We start from the raw sequence: 14,103 nt of genomic DNA, 5'->3' as shown, positions 1-14,103 counted from the left end.
GAAGGCTAAAGAGGTTCATTTTAAAATCATTAAAGAAATGTATGTGTGTAATAAGTGCACCCACCTGAAGTGGACAGTCATCTTCCCTCAAGATTCATGGTAAACAGAATTGGTCTCTGCTGCTATGATCCAGCACATAACTCATAGGTTAACAGCTTCACGTGAAGCAAACACTTGTATAGCACTGATTAATCAACTGTAATCAAGTAAAATTTGATCATGGACGCTGACAGACAACTCTTGACCGCTCACTCACTGACTCCACCTGCTGGGAAATAAAAGTAACCACAAGAGTACACAAAAAGAACACTTGGCCTTGTTAACGAACTGAATCCACTTTGCAGGTAAGAGAAATGATTTGGTTGAGATAGGTCTGATACCACTTAATTTATACTCCCAAATGCCGTTTTAACAGCTTTTCTATATGAGAAATCAAAGTTATGTAAACCTTGTCACATAAAATGATTATGTATGATCGTGTATAGGCTAATATTATATTATTTAAATAATATAAGGCAGGGGTCTTCAACTAAAACGGCTCAAGGTCCAGTAATGAACCCTGCTCACCAGCCGAGGTCCGGACAATTATATATAAAAAACTATTTATGGTTTTTGCGAGACCAGGGTATCTGCAGCATATTTTATCTTAAATTCTAGACATTTAAATACCTTTTTAAAGACCTGAACAAAAAATAAATTAAGAAATAAATAGATAATTAAAATGACTGTAAAAAGCATGATTTACAATTCAGATGCAGGTTTCACAAAACAAAAAAGATTTCTTAAATTATACTGACTATTTTTATTTCAGAATTATGCTGATCTTTCTAGATCTTTCTATTCATCAAAGAATCCTAAAAAAAATACTCAACTGTTTTAAATATTGATGATGATGATAATAATAATAATAATAATAATAAATGATTCTTGAACAGCAAATCAGCATATAATGATTTCTGAAGGATCATGTGACTCTGAATCGGGAATAATGAAGCTAAAAATGTAGCTTTGATCACAGGAATAAATTATAGTTTAATATATATTCAAATAGATAACAGTTATTTAAAATAGTAAACACAATATTACTGCTTTACCTGTATTATGAATCAAATAAATGCAGGCTTGACGAGCAGAAGAGACGTTTTTAAAAACATTAAAAATCTTTTGACTGGTAGTGTGTTTATAGTTTATAGTTAATAAAGTCTAACCAAATTAACAATTCGAGTGTAAACAGATCTCCCCATCACATTTGAACTTATTTCCCACTTCCGCTCTATGTAAATTGATTTGGCATGTGACTCTGACGTCACGCAATGGCAGTCATATGACTCTGTGGATAAGGATGTGAGTCGTATTTTGTTGCCATGTAGATGCACTTAAGGATTCACAAGTCATAATAGAGGAAATACATACCTTAATCAAGAAATTGTCGCTTGTTGTTGCAGTCTTTTGTCATTTCAATGGATTTTATTCGACAGATTGGAATTGTAACGTTACTTCTTTTTGCGGTGCTTTCCAGCACGCTTGCAGACAACCCTCAGGTAAATACATGACTAATGTCACATGACATTGTCCTGTTCTGTCCTCTAACTGTAAGTTTATGTTATTAAAGCTCTTAAATACGTGCTGGTAATTTGTTTGACAATAACATGTCTAAGCAGAATAAAGTGTGTAACGTTAATTGAATTTAAGTTTTATGATGCAGTGGTGCATGACTTTATGCATGTGGTTTTTCATCAAAAGAATAGTGTCTTGAGTTTTATGAACAGATCTCTTTAAAGATAATTATATTTACATATTTACATTTACATGTTCACATCTCCTTGGTTTTCCCTGGTGAAAAAAAAAAAAAAACAGCTAAAACCAGCCTAGGCTGGTAGGCTGGTTTTAGCTGGTCTCCCAGCAGGCTGGTTTTAGAGGGGTTTTAGCCAGGCTGGTCTTAGCTGGTCAGGCTGGGAAACCACCAGTTAAAACCAGCCTGGTCAGACTGGTTTTAGTTGGTGGTCTCCCAGCCTGACCAGCCTGGCCAGGCTGGGAAAGTGGCCAAAACCCCTCTAAAACCAGCCTGCTGACCAGCTAAAACCAGCCAACCAGCCTAGGCGGGTTTTAGCTGTTTTTTTCAGCAGGGTTGTGTTCAAATCCCAGTCTAAATCAGTCAAAATCATTATTGTACATCCCAAAACAGTCAGTCACATGTTACATTAACCCATTGTACTAAACTAAGTTTATTTGTCGCATTTACATTATTACAGAGATACTGCAAAGGAACCACCCTGCTGAAAAAAAAAAAACAGCTAATACCAGCCTAGGCTGGTTGGCTGGTCTTAGCTGGTTTAAGCTGGTCTCCCCTCTAAAACCAGCCTGCTGACCAGCTAAAACCAGGCTGGTTGACCAGCTAAAACCAGCCAACCAGCCTAGGCTGGTTTTAGCTGTTTTTTTTCAGCAGGCCAGTAAAACTGAAAAAGCATTTTATGCACTGATAAAGCATGCTGACAACGAACTTATTGTTTTGTCATGTGTTTGTCTTATGAAAGATCCACCCTAAATCATTTCTTGATGCCTTTGCTTCATTATTGTAATTCACCACCCTCCCGACAGATTGACCCACTGATATACGAAGAGCAGTTGTTATGGGTCGGCGGTGGAGCCGGTGAGGTCAACACTTTCAGGATCCCCCTGCTAACCTTCACCACACGTGGAAGTCTGCTGGCGTTCTCTGAGGGCAGGAAAATGTCCTCAGGTGACATTGGTGCAAAGTTCATCGCACTGAGACGCTCTACAGACAAAGGTGGACTTTCCATCCACTTTCACTAGTCATAAATGGCTATTTTAGATGTAACTGAATTGTAATATCATTTGTTTATCTCTCAGGAGCCACCTGGTCTCCCACTTCATTCATAGTGGACGATGGTGCTCTAGTAGATGGGTTGAATCTAGGTTCGGTTGTTGTGGATGAAGAGACTGGTGCTGTGATAGTCGTCTACGCTCTGTGTTTTCACCGTTACTACTGCAATCCCTCTAGCACCATGATGGTGCAGAGTCTGGATGACGGGTACACCTGGAGCGCCCCACGAAACCTCTCTATTGAGTTGGGGGTGAAGAGTTTTGCTCCAGGGCCTGGCTTCGGCATACAGGTGTGGTTAGAGCTGTTTATTTTCTGTTCCTCCTGAGGAAAACTACCGCTTAGTTTTATAACTTTCCATTGTTTATGACGTCTTGGGTTATATAAAATTTTATTGTCTATGTGGTTAATCATTGGTTTATAAGGTAGAACAGAAAACGCTGACATGGTACTTTTCCTGCTTTTTTATGTGCCTTTAGTTGATCACATGCCTGTTTTTACAGAAACGGTATCCTCCCAAAGTGGGCCGCTTGATAGTATGTGGGCACGGAACCATTGCTGGTGATGGGGTCTTCTGCATCCTGAGTGATGATCATGGTAAATCCTGGAGATATGGAGCTGCTCTGAAGAGCATTCCATACAATCAGCCTAAACAAGACCTGGACTTCAACCCAGATGAGTGTCAGGTAATATTAAACAGCTTAATACACAGTGTGTAAATATACTGAAGTGAAACTACATAGCAGGTAGTGGTTTTAATTGAATGTGGCCATTCCAGTGCTTTGTTTATTTGAGTCATTTTTTAGATAGCATTGCACAGAATTTGCACTGTGAGACACGTATGCGTTGCTTGACAGTGTGTGCTTCCACCCGCCGTGTTTTACTTTATATATGCTTTCATTTATGCCGTTTGGAATGCAGTACTATTAGATGCATGAAATTCGTGCACTGACAGAAGATGAAAAGAACGAATGACAACTTTTCTTGTAGAACTGTGCTTCAAATAAAGAACTTAAATTGACTTAAAATACTTTTAAAAAAACTGTTCAATGCGATGTGGTTGAAAATTTGGGTGCACCTAACTTTTGTGCTGAGCCCTGTACAATATGTCAGACTTTCTGCTTCGGAGTGGCTCTTTTTGAGCCCTTAAAGCCCTAGAAGTCAGTGGTTCTTAAAGGATTAGTTCACTTCCAGAACAAAAATGCATAAACAGATAATTTACTCCCCCCTTGTCATCCAAGATGTCATGTCTTTCATTCTTCTATGGTGCCTGTGAGTTTGAACTTCCAAAATGCAGTTTAAATGCAGCTTTAAAGGGCTCTAAACAATCCCAGCTGAGGAAGAAGGGTCTTATCTAGTGAAACGATTGGTTATTTACTTTTTTTTTTTTTTAATGTGCAATATATATACTTTTTAACCTCAAATGCTCGTCTTGTCTAGCTCTACGATGTGCATGCGTACTCTGTGTAATCTGGTTCAATTCAGTTAGGGTAGATTGAAAAACTCCCATCTTATTTTATCCTCCAACTTTAAAATCGTCCTACATCGCTGCAGAAGTACTGACCCAGTGTTTACAAAGTGAACATGCAAAGAAGGGCGATGTAGGACTTTTTTTTTTTTTTTTTTGTGAAAGAACCAATTGTTTCGCTAGGTAAGACCCTTCTTCCTTGGCCTGGATCATTTAAAGCCCTTTGAAACTGCATTTAAACTGCATTTTGGAAGTTCAAACTCACAGGCACCATAGAAGTCCACTATATGGAGAACATTCCAGAAATGTTTTCCTCAAAAAACATAATTTCTTTACGACTGAAAAAAGAAAGAAAGACACAAACATTATGGAGGACAAGGGGGTGAGTACATATTCTGTCAATTTTTGTTCTGGAAGTGAACTAATCCTTTTGGGCTTTTGACTCCAAGGCACCCTATTTTCATATGATTTTTCAGAATATACTTAAATTCTACCCCATAAAGTATTTTAGAGCTTAGTATTCTATTACTAGAAAAGTGTGTATTCATTATAAAAATCCCAATGGAGTTTTATGATTTTATCTATTTATTCCAGATATTTAAGGTTGAAGGAGGTCATTTATTAGAATTAGAATTAAAAGAAAAAAAAAATCATAAATTTTTTTGGTAGCCTATTTTAATGTGTAAATCAAGATGTTCCTCTTGGAAGTTTGCTGAGGCCCCCTAGTGATAAGAGCCTCTAACTACCAGTGTTAGGGGTAACGCATTACAAGTAACACAAGTTACGTAATAATATTACTTTTTCCAAGTAACTAGTAAAGTAACGCATTGCTTCTTAATTGACAAGAAAATATCTGAGTTACTTTTTCAAATAAGTAACGCCAGTTACTTTTTCCCCATGTTGAGAGAAATTGTGAGTAAGATGTTACTTTAGTTCTAGAATAAATGTGAACATGCATTAATTCATCTCACTCACTAAAAAAACAGATACAGTATTTCTCAAAATGAATAAAAACAGTGAAATTCAACGCAACCAATGTCTTTGCTGCTGACCTTAGATGATCCAATTCATCTATACTAATAAGCAAAAATTACTCAAAATAATCTAACATTTGTTTTCCTTTTTTTATTGCTAAGGAGTTGACATTTTTTCTTTTGCGGTCTACTGTACAGCATAAATTTACTTTTCTCTAAGCCTGAGGCTTTTGGTGTAAAAAGGCTTTTACATTTGTCAAAAATAGAACTTTTTATATAAGTAAGTAACGTAATTACAGTCGTGGCCAAAAGTTTTGAGAATTACATAAATATTGGAAATTGGAAAAGTCGCTGCTTAAGTTTTTATAATAGCAATTTGCATATACTCCAGAATGTTATGAAGAGTGATCAGATGAATTGCATAGTCCTTCTTTGCCATGAAAATGAACTTAATCCCAAAAAAAACTTTCCACTCCATTTCATTGCTGTCATTAAAGGACCTGCTGAGATCATTTCAGTAATCGTCTTGTTAACTCAGGTGAGAATGTTGACGAGCACAAGGCTGGAGATCATTATGTCAGGCTGATTGGGTTAAAATGGCAGACATGACATGTTAAAAGGAGGATGATGCTTGAAATCATTGTTCTTCCATTGTTAACCATGGTGACCTGCAAAGAAACACAGCCATCATTGCGTTGCATAAAAATGGCTTCACAGGCAAGGATATTGTGGATACTAAGATTGCACCTAAATCAACAATTTATAGGATCATCAAGAACTTCAAGGAAAGAGGTTCAATTCTTGTTAAGAAGGCTTCAGGGCGTCCAAGAAAGTCCAGCAAGCGCCAGGATCGGCTCCTAAAGAGGATTCAGCTGCGGGATCGGAGTGCCACCAGTGCAGAGCTTGCTCAGGAATGGCAGCAGGCAGGTGTGAGCGTATCTGCACGCACAGTGAGGTGAAGACTTTTGGAAGATGGCCTGGTGTCAAGAAGGGCAGCAAAGAAGCCACTTCTCTCCAAAAAAAACATCAGGGACAGATTGATCTTCTGCAAAAAGTATGGCGAATGGACTGCTGAGGACTGGGGCAAAGTCATATTCTCTGATGAAGCCTCTTTCCGATTTTTTGGGGCATCTGGAAAAAGGCTTGTCCAGAGAAGAAAAGGTGAGCGCTACCATCAGTCCTGTGTCATGCCAACAGTAAAGCATCCTGAGACCATTCATGTGTGGGGTTGCTTCTCATCCAAGGGAGTGGGCTCACTCACAATTTTGCCCCAAAACACAGCCATGAATAAAGAATGGTACCAAAACACCCTCCAACAGCAACTTCTTCCAACAATCCAACAACAGTTTGGTGAAGAACAATGCATTTTCCAGCACGATGGAGCACCGTGCCATAAGGCAAAAGTGATAACTAAGTGGCTCGGGGACCAAAACCTTGAAATTTTGGGTCCATGGCCTGGAAACTCCCCAGATCTTAATCCCATTGAGAACTTGTGGTCAATCCTCAAGAGGCGGGTGGACAAACAAAAACCCACTAATTCTGACAAACTCCAAGAAGTGATTATGAAAGAATGGGTTGCTATCAGTCAGGATTTGGCCCAGAAGTTGATTGAGAGCATGCCCAGTCGAATTGCAGAGGTCCTGAAAAAGAAGGGCCAACACTGCAAATACTGACTCTTTGCATAAATGTCATGTAATTGTCGATAAAAGCCTTTGAAACGTATGAAGTGCTTGTAATTATATTTCAGTACATCACAGAAACAACTGAAACAAAGATCTAAAAGCAGTTTAGCAGCAAACTTTGTGAAAACTAATATTTGTGTCATTCTCAAAACTTTTGGCCATGACTGTAGTTACTTTTTTTAGGGAGTAACTCAATATTGTAATGCATTACTTTTAAAAGTAACTTTTCCCAACACTGCTAACTACTAATATTGTTTACTTGCTGTAGGATAGTCACAGACATACAAACATTCATTCACAGACACACAAGTCACAGATACACACATTCACAAATGGTACTTTCAGTACTAGCTATCTTGTGATTCACTGTAAGGGTCTGGGTAAAAAAAATGATTTACAAATATGAATTGCGATTTAGTCTTCTAGATTCGCATTAATTCACAAATTTCAAAAATTAATTTTCTAGTTAATGTAATAATAATAGTATAATGTTGTCAAAACAAAAAAGCAACAGCAATGGAGGAGGAAAAACAAATACATCCACATTTTCAGGGAGGGCAAGTGTTTTTAAAAATATTATGTTAATTATTGATCTTTTGTTATTATGGGAAGTATTTGAAAAAGGACAAAAAATGAACAATACGTTCTACGGAGCCATTAAAGGGACATGGTTAGCCACTTGATTAAAGCTAAAAAAAAATCGTAAATCAATTTTTAATCGAATCGTGACCCCCCAAGGATCCATTTGAATCAAATTGTGAGGTACCGAAAGATTCCCACCTGTAAATGTAAATGTAAATATGCAAATATATCTATTTAGTAATATGTACAAATCATAGAAGTTGCATAGAAACTACTGGTTAAATAATGAAATGATAAAACATTAAAAAAGTCACACTTACACACAGCCATTAATTCACTGTATTGCAGGATAGCATATTTTACAATTTAAAACCTTAAAGTGATATTTTGTAATGCTTAGTTTATGCTTTATAATACAGGTGGTAAAATAAAAAAGACACATGATGAATATGAGTTTATCATAAAGAGTCTGACCATAAACATGTATAATAGATGGTCTTTATGGCTTTACTACCTTCCTGGGTCAAGACAAACACCATCAGGTTAACACACATACAGAGCTTGCAAATTGTAGTCTGTTACTGATTCCAAATTACATGACAAAAATTGTAGTTAGTAATAATAATCCATTACATTTACATTACACTTTTTAGGTCATTTAATCAGATTACTGATTGCACTCATTTATCACATTGATTTAAATATGATCATCTTGTACCATATTGAAAACATTTCAATTTGTTGTAATTAACAACATGAAGTGCATTAAACATGGGGGGTTGTGAGTTTAATAAAAAGCTAAGAATTAATTGAATCATAAAATGTAAAATAAAATTAAAATTAATTATCTTAAAATAAAAGCAATCAAAACGAAACGCTTAATAAAGAAATGTTTTATTTGTTTAGTTGCATGTCATGTGACCATTAACAATCATCAGAGAACCGTTAACAAGCAAATGTGATGCTTAATTATAAAAATATTTATTTTAAAGGAACACTCCACTTTTTTTTGGAAATAGGCTAATTCTCCAACTGCCCCCGAGTTAATAAGTTGAGTTTTACCGTTTTGAAATCCATCCAGCCGTTCTCCTGTTCTGGCGATATCACTTTTAGCATAGCTTAGCATAGATCATTGAATCCTATTAGACCAATAGCATCACGTTCAGAAATGACCAACGAGTTTCGATATTTGTCCTATTTAAAACTTGACTCTTCTGCAGTTATATCGTGTACTAAGATCGGTGGAAATTGTAAAGATGCAATTTTCTAGGCCGATAAGATTAGGAACTACATTCCCACTCCGGCGTAATAGTAAAGGAAGTTTGCTGCCGTAACATGGCCGAAGCAGGCACAGTAATATCACGCAGCACATTGCAGCACAAGGTGACCAACTGCATGAACGGAGTGTTCCTCGTTGGAAGTTACCTAGCTGGGAACTAATTTCAGGCGCTGCGTGATATTACTGCGCCTGCTGCGGCCATAAAATGCCAGCAAACTTCCTTGACTATTACGCCGGAACGGGAGTGTAGTTCCTAATCTTATCGGCCTAGAAAATAAAAATGAATGTGTTCATCAGTACCTGCAATGTTATAACACTTCTTAAACCTGAAATGATTTTTGTAAATCCAGTGGTCAAATGCATTGTAGTCTGATTAATAACTGATCTTTGTATCAGTGTCCACAGATTTGGAAGACTTTCTGGGTGTATATAAGTGGTAGGCTATTTTATTATGTTCCTTGAGGTTTACTTATAATGTTAATACATTTTTTTGCACAAAAAAAAAAACAAATATATATGTGGAAAAATGATTATTTTCAACCCTCATTCTGACCCTCTGTCTGAAATGAGCTGTTTTAGGGAGCAGATCCTTTGAGGCTTGTCAGTTTTTCAGCCACTGTTATGATATTGCATAGGAAAAAGTATCATTGGCCCCTCGCCATTGCATTGTGAGTGTTTTGACAATATGATAAAAAACCAGCCATTTCCAGACTAAGCATTATGAAATAATTTACTTACAGTTTGTGATGCAGCTGCAGTCAGATCTAGTACCACTTCATCATTCAACAAATGTTTCTTTGTGAACTCTCCATGACACTGTGCCTCGTTTACAAAACAAAACACTCCGGACATTCCTCTGATATGATTCCGGGACGCTAAAGCAAACATTTTTTCACTCCATTTCTCCTATTGACGACCAGTGTTGGGAAAAGTTACTTTTAAAAGTAATGCATTACAATATTGAGTTACTCCCTAAAAAAGTAACTAATTCCGTTACTTAGTTACTTTTTATGGAAAGTAATATGTTATATTACTTTTGTGTTACTTTTTAAATCTGGACAGGGCTTGCTTGTTTGTTTTTAATATAAAAAGTTCTATTTTGTCTGTACAGTAGACCGCAGAAGAAAAAATGGAAGAAAAATGTTAGATTATCTTGCGTCATTTTTTGCTTATTAGTATGGATGAATTGGATCATCGAAGGTCAGCAGGAAAGACGTTGGTTAATAAAATGGGATTAAATACATATTAGGATATTTGTATTATTTAACATATTTAATTATTGCAGGTTTGCGTTGAATTTCACACAAGTTTCCCCTCAACACTGTTGACGACAGACTCAAGCACATAGACTGTGTCTGTAAGCGAACATGCATCTGTATACTGTATCCAGTGTAGACAAGTTAGCGGCAGTGATTGTAATTTCCCTGCTTTTGATGACACTCACATTCAGTGTATTCAAGTGAGCAGCCGTTAAGTGAATGAATGCCAGTGGGCGGGGCCTATGGTGAGAAGATGACTATTCATTAATGCCTTGCTCTGGAGGCAGTGTTTATGCAAATGTTTGTGCCCGGGTCACATCACCTTGCCCCTCAGATCCAAAACGAGTCGTTTTTGGAGCTTGATTAAATAAATGCCTTGTTTATAAAGAGGAGGACATTTTAAGCTATGAAACTTGCAGGATGTTTTAATTAGGGATGCACCGAATGTTCGGCTGGTTACTGTATGACGAATGAAATCGTGAAATGGCCTTAAACCATTAGTAAATAAACTACAGAACCTTATGTTGTCTAATACACACACAAATTGTATTTATTCTGACAGTGCTGCACAAGCTTGTTTGCCAGTGTTCAAAGTCCAAAGTTTGAGCGAAATCTGCTAGATGAGGATCATTCATAAATCTGCTGCTGTCAGCAAAAATTAGTACTGAGGTCGTCTTGTGGGTTTCCACCAAAATAAAAGTCAACATTCATAAATGTTAGTATTGTAATTTTACTTTGTTCTGTAAAATAAAATAAAAAAGTAAGACAAAAGTAATGGTAACAATCATTACAACAGCTCTATTAATACATTTATTATAATATTCTCCTTTGCTCAGCAAGGCTGCATTAATTTGTACATTAAAAACATGCCTGATTCAAGAAGGAGGTCTTAAAAATGGCCACAGAATATTATTTTACTAAATTATTAATTTTAAGTTAAATTGTGGTTTGTTGGTAGGCTATAATGTCCACTAGAATGTTAAAAATGTTCAGTGTTAAGTAAATATTTTTAACTTGTTTTGTAATTGATGTTTTTGTGTGTGTGTGTGTGTGTGTGTGTGTGTGTGTGTGTGTGTGTGTGTGTGTGTGTGTGTGTGTGTGTGTGTGTGTGTGTGTGTGTGTGTGTGTTTTAAAGCAGGACAAAACTGTAAAAAGCACATTTTGGCTATTTAAGTGACGTTTCATTTACGAATTTCAGGAGGAGCTCGCGCAGATTTAAAAAAAAAAAAGAAATTAACACGGCCAATTCATCATCAGCAATCACTCCCTATCCGATCACTCTCCCTATCTAATTACTACAGTCCCTTTAAATAACCAAGCAGTCCTACCTTCAGCTATCTCTGATGTCAGCATCCCTCCCACCCCCCTTTTATTTTCTCCACACCTCCAGCTGGGGGAGCGCTATTGGGTTCGGGCCAAAGGCCGAGCTCGGACCCCTCTCCCTGGGCAGGGGGAGTGCCCCGGGCTCGGGAATGACTACCGAGCTCGGAGCCCTCTCCTGGACAGCATGCCAAACACGCTTAACTTTTACGCTGTTCATTATATGCAAAAGCGAACTAGTGAATTATGCAATGGTGAAAAAAAAATTGTTCAGCGTTTCATTTTGTTCGGCTTCGGCCAAGAATTTTCATTCCGGTGCATCCCTACTTTACTGTATACTCTTTCTTTTCAGTAAAATGTACAAACATGTTTTTACAGTGTAGGCTTGATATTAAACAACTTACGCTAATTGACTTCCTATTTGACTTGACATACTATCTCCTACTATCTTTTATTTGTCTTAACAGCCAGTGGAACTAGAGGATGGAAGTATAGTCATCAATGTACGCAACCAGAACAACTACCACTGCCGCTGTCGAATAATAGTGCGGAGTTTGGACGGAGGCGAGTCTCTGCCCGTGGAGGAGCTGGTATTTGACAAAACACTAATCGACCCCGCTGTTGCAGCCGGAGCCCTGCAGAAACAAGGAGTGATGTACTTCACCAACCCCTCCAACGCTCAGCACAGTAAGGAAGAGCAATTCACATAGTATCCACCTTGTTTTTCCCGTAAGAATGGACGTGGCAATTTGTAAATTTTATGGATGTGGCTTTCGGACTCATCCACGTCCAGGTATTTTAATCTGTACAAAACAGCTTGTTTTGCTGCTTGATATTGTATTTGGTGTGTCTTACCATATTATTTTAATGTATTATCTTAATTATGAACACACTGGTTTGTAGTGCAAACAGCTTTACCGTTTATTGCACTTTGTTATTCTTCTCGTTATTTCCCTATAGCGGCTAATGAACTCATCAATAGGCTTACTTTTGCATTGAAGAATAAGGTGGATTACTCAAAGTATATCAAAGTTGAATGTTCATGGACGATAATGTTTTTTTTTTCGTGCGCAGGGGTCAATCTAACTCTTCGCTGGTCCTTCACTGATGGGAAGTCGTGGGAAAAGGAAGCCATCCAGATCTGGGCGGGGCCAAGCGGTTATTCGTCTATAACCTCACTCAAGGGAGATTCTCCTGAGGACAGCAAATACATCTACGTCATTTACGAAAAAGGCCATAAAGATTACTGCGAAACCATCTCTTTTGCCAAAATCCATTTATATGGCGGAAAATAATATATAGGTGGAGAGAAGCCAAGAAAAAGGGATATGTAGGACTTTTAAAATTAAGTTTATTTGAGGAAATCAAGGTATCAGCCTGATGCTAAATAATTTTTACATGTCTTTACATTAAATCTGGTCTATATGAACTGTTTTTATATGAATTCCACTCCTGAAAGAATCAAGTCATCCCGCTTTCATGTGAGACTGATCTATACAGCAATATAATATAAAAACAACTATGACTGTACCCACTGGTTTTTACTTGTCAATGCACAAAACCTTATAGGGAATAAGTCTCGAAGTTCTCATCATTTCTTTGTGCAGTTGGTAAGCTGCACACTGGTTGCACATGTGTTTTTAGGACTATTGATGGTTTTTGAACCTCTCATTTGTTTCGATGACCCTTTTATTTCATCTTTTAAATACTTTTTGTTGTTGTTGTTTACGATAATGTAACTGAGGTGAGCTTTCATGAAGCTAGAACATTCGTAAAATGGTTGCTTTCTACTGTATAACACTGATTTGATTTGTAAGTCTTGAATACAGAAATATTTCATTTTAATTACCTTGAGGTGTTTCTCCAATCCCTGGTGTTGTTTGAATTAACAAAAGCCGCTAAAATGACTTGCATAAACTGGAAAACACAAGGGTTGGAGACACACAGACACTCTAAGCAAGCACTGTTTGTTCTCCACATTATACAGCTGTGAAGTCAGAAAATCCCTTTTTTATATATTGAACTGCCATTCATGTGCTTCAGGATATGTGGTTTTGTTTACCCATTGTGGCCATAGAGGATGTACATTTGAATGCCATATAGCGGTAGTTATTTTGGTAACCTCTTACTGTAAGTGAATAAAATAGTACATGGAAGTTTGTGCTGATAGTCAGATAAAAGGCTTTCACGGTATTAAATTTCATATTAACACATGACTTTTCACTTGCTTTGCTGGATCACACGGGGACATATTTTATTGTTCAATAAATTTTCTATTTTGATACAGCAACTCCTTGTTTCTTTAGTTCCAACCATATCAAAGACAAATGAGAAGCTTTACCTGACATTATATTTTAGTAGTACATTTAAATTAATCAGAGATCATCACTACAGTGCCTTGCAAAAGTATTCATACCCCTTCGTTGTTTCACATTTTGTTATGTTGCTGCCTTATGTTAAACTGCTTTAGATTAAATTTTTCCACATCAATTTACACTCCATACACCATAATGGCAAAGAAAAAATAACCTCTTTAACATCTTTGCAAATTTATTACAAATAAACAACGTAAAAGATTCCATTGCATAAGTATTCATACCCTTGATTTGGATGGGCACACACAAAAAAATCTGCCTGTAGAGCTTAGAAACAGGCCACACATCTGGGGAAGAGTTCAGAAAAGGTTCTGCTGCATTT

The 14,103-nt window shown here is 37.1% G+C and overlaps 1 protein-coding gene across 1 annotated transcript; it reads left to right on the top strand.

Moving 5' to 3' along the window:
* Positions 1-1,329: 1,329 nt before the first annotated feature.
* LOC141289762 (sialidase-1-like) lies at positions 1,330-13,696 on the top strand. The gene is made up of 6 exons (XM_073821941.1): positions 1,330-1,541; positions 2,599-2,788; positions 2,872-3,134; positions 3,346-3,528; positions 11,874-12,093; positions 12,481-13,696. Exons 1-6 carry the CDS (start codon positions 1,461-1,463, stop codon positions 12,699-12,701), a joined length of 1,158 nt encoding a protein of 385 aa, XP_073678042.1. The 5' UTR covers positions 1,330-1,460; the 3' UTR covers positions 12,702-13,696.
* Positions 13,697-14,103: the final 407 nt, after the last annotated feature.

Source organism: Garra rufa, chromosome 17 (assembly GCF_049309525.1).
Source record: "Garra rufa chromosome 17, GarRuf1.0, whole genome shotgun sequence".
Taxonomy (NCBI): domain Eukaryota; kingdom Metazoa; phylum Chordata; class Actinopteri; order Cypriniformes; family Cyprinidae; genus Garra; species Garra rufa.
Note: the sequence above shows the minus strand (reverse complement) of the source record. Positions and strands in the feature narration are given on the sequence as shown.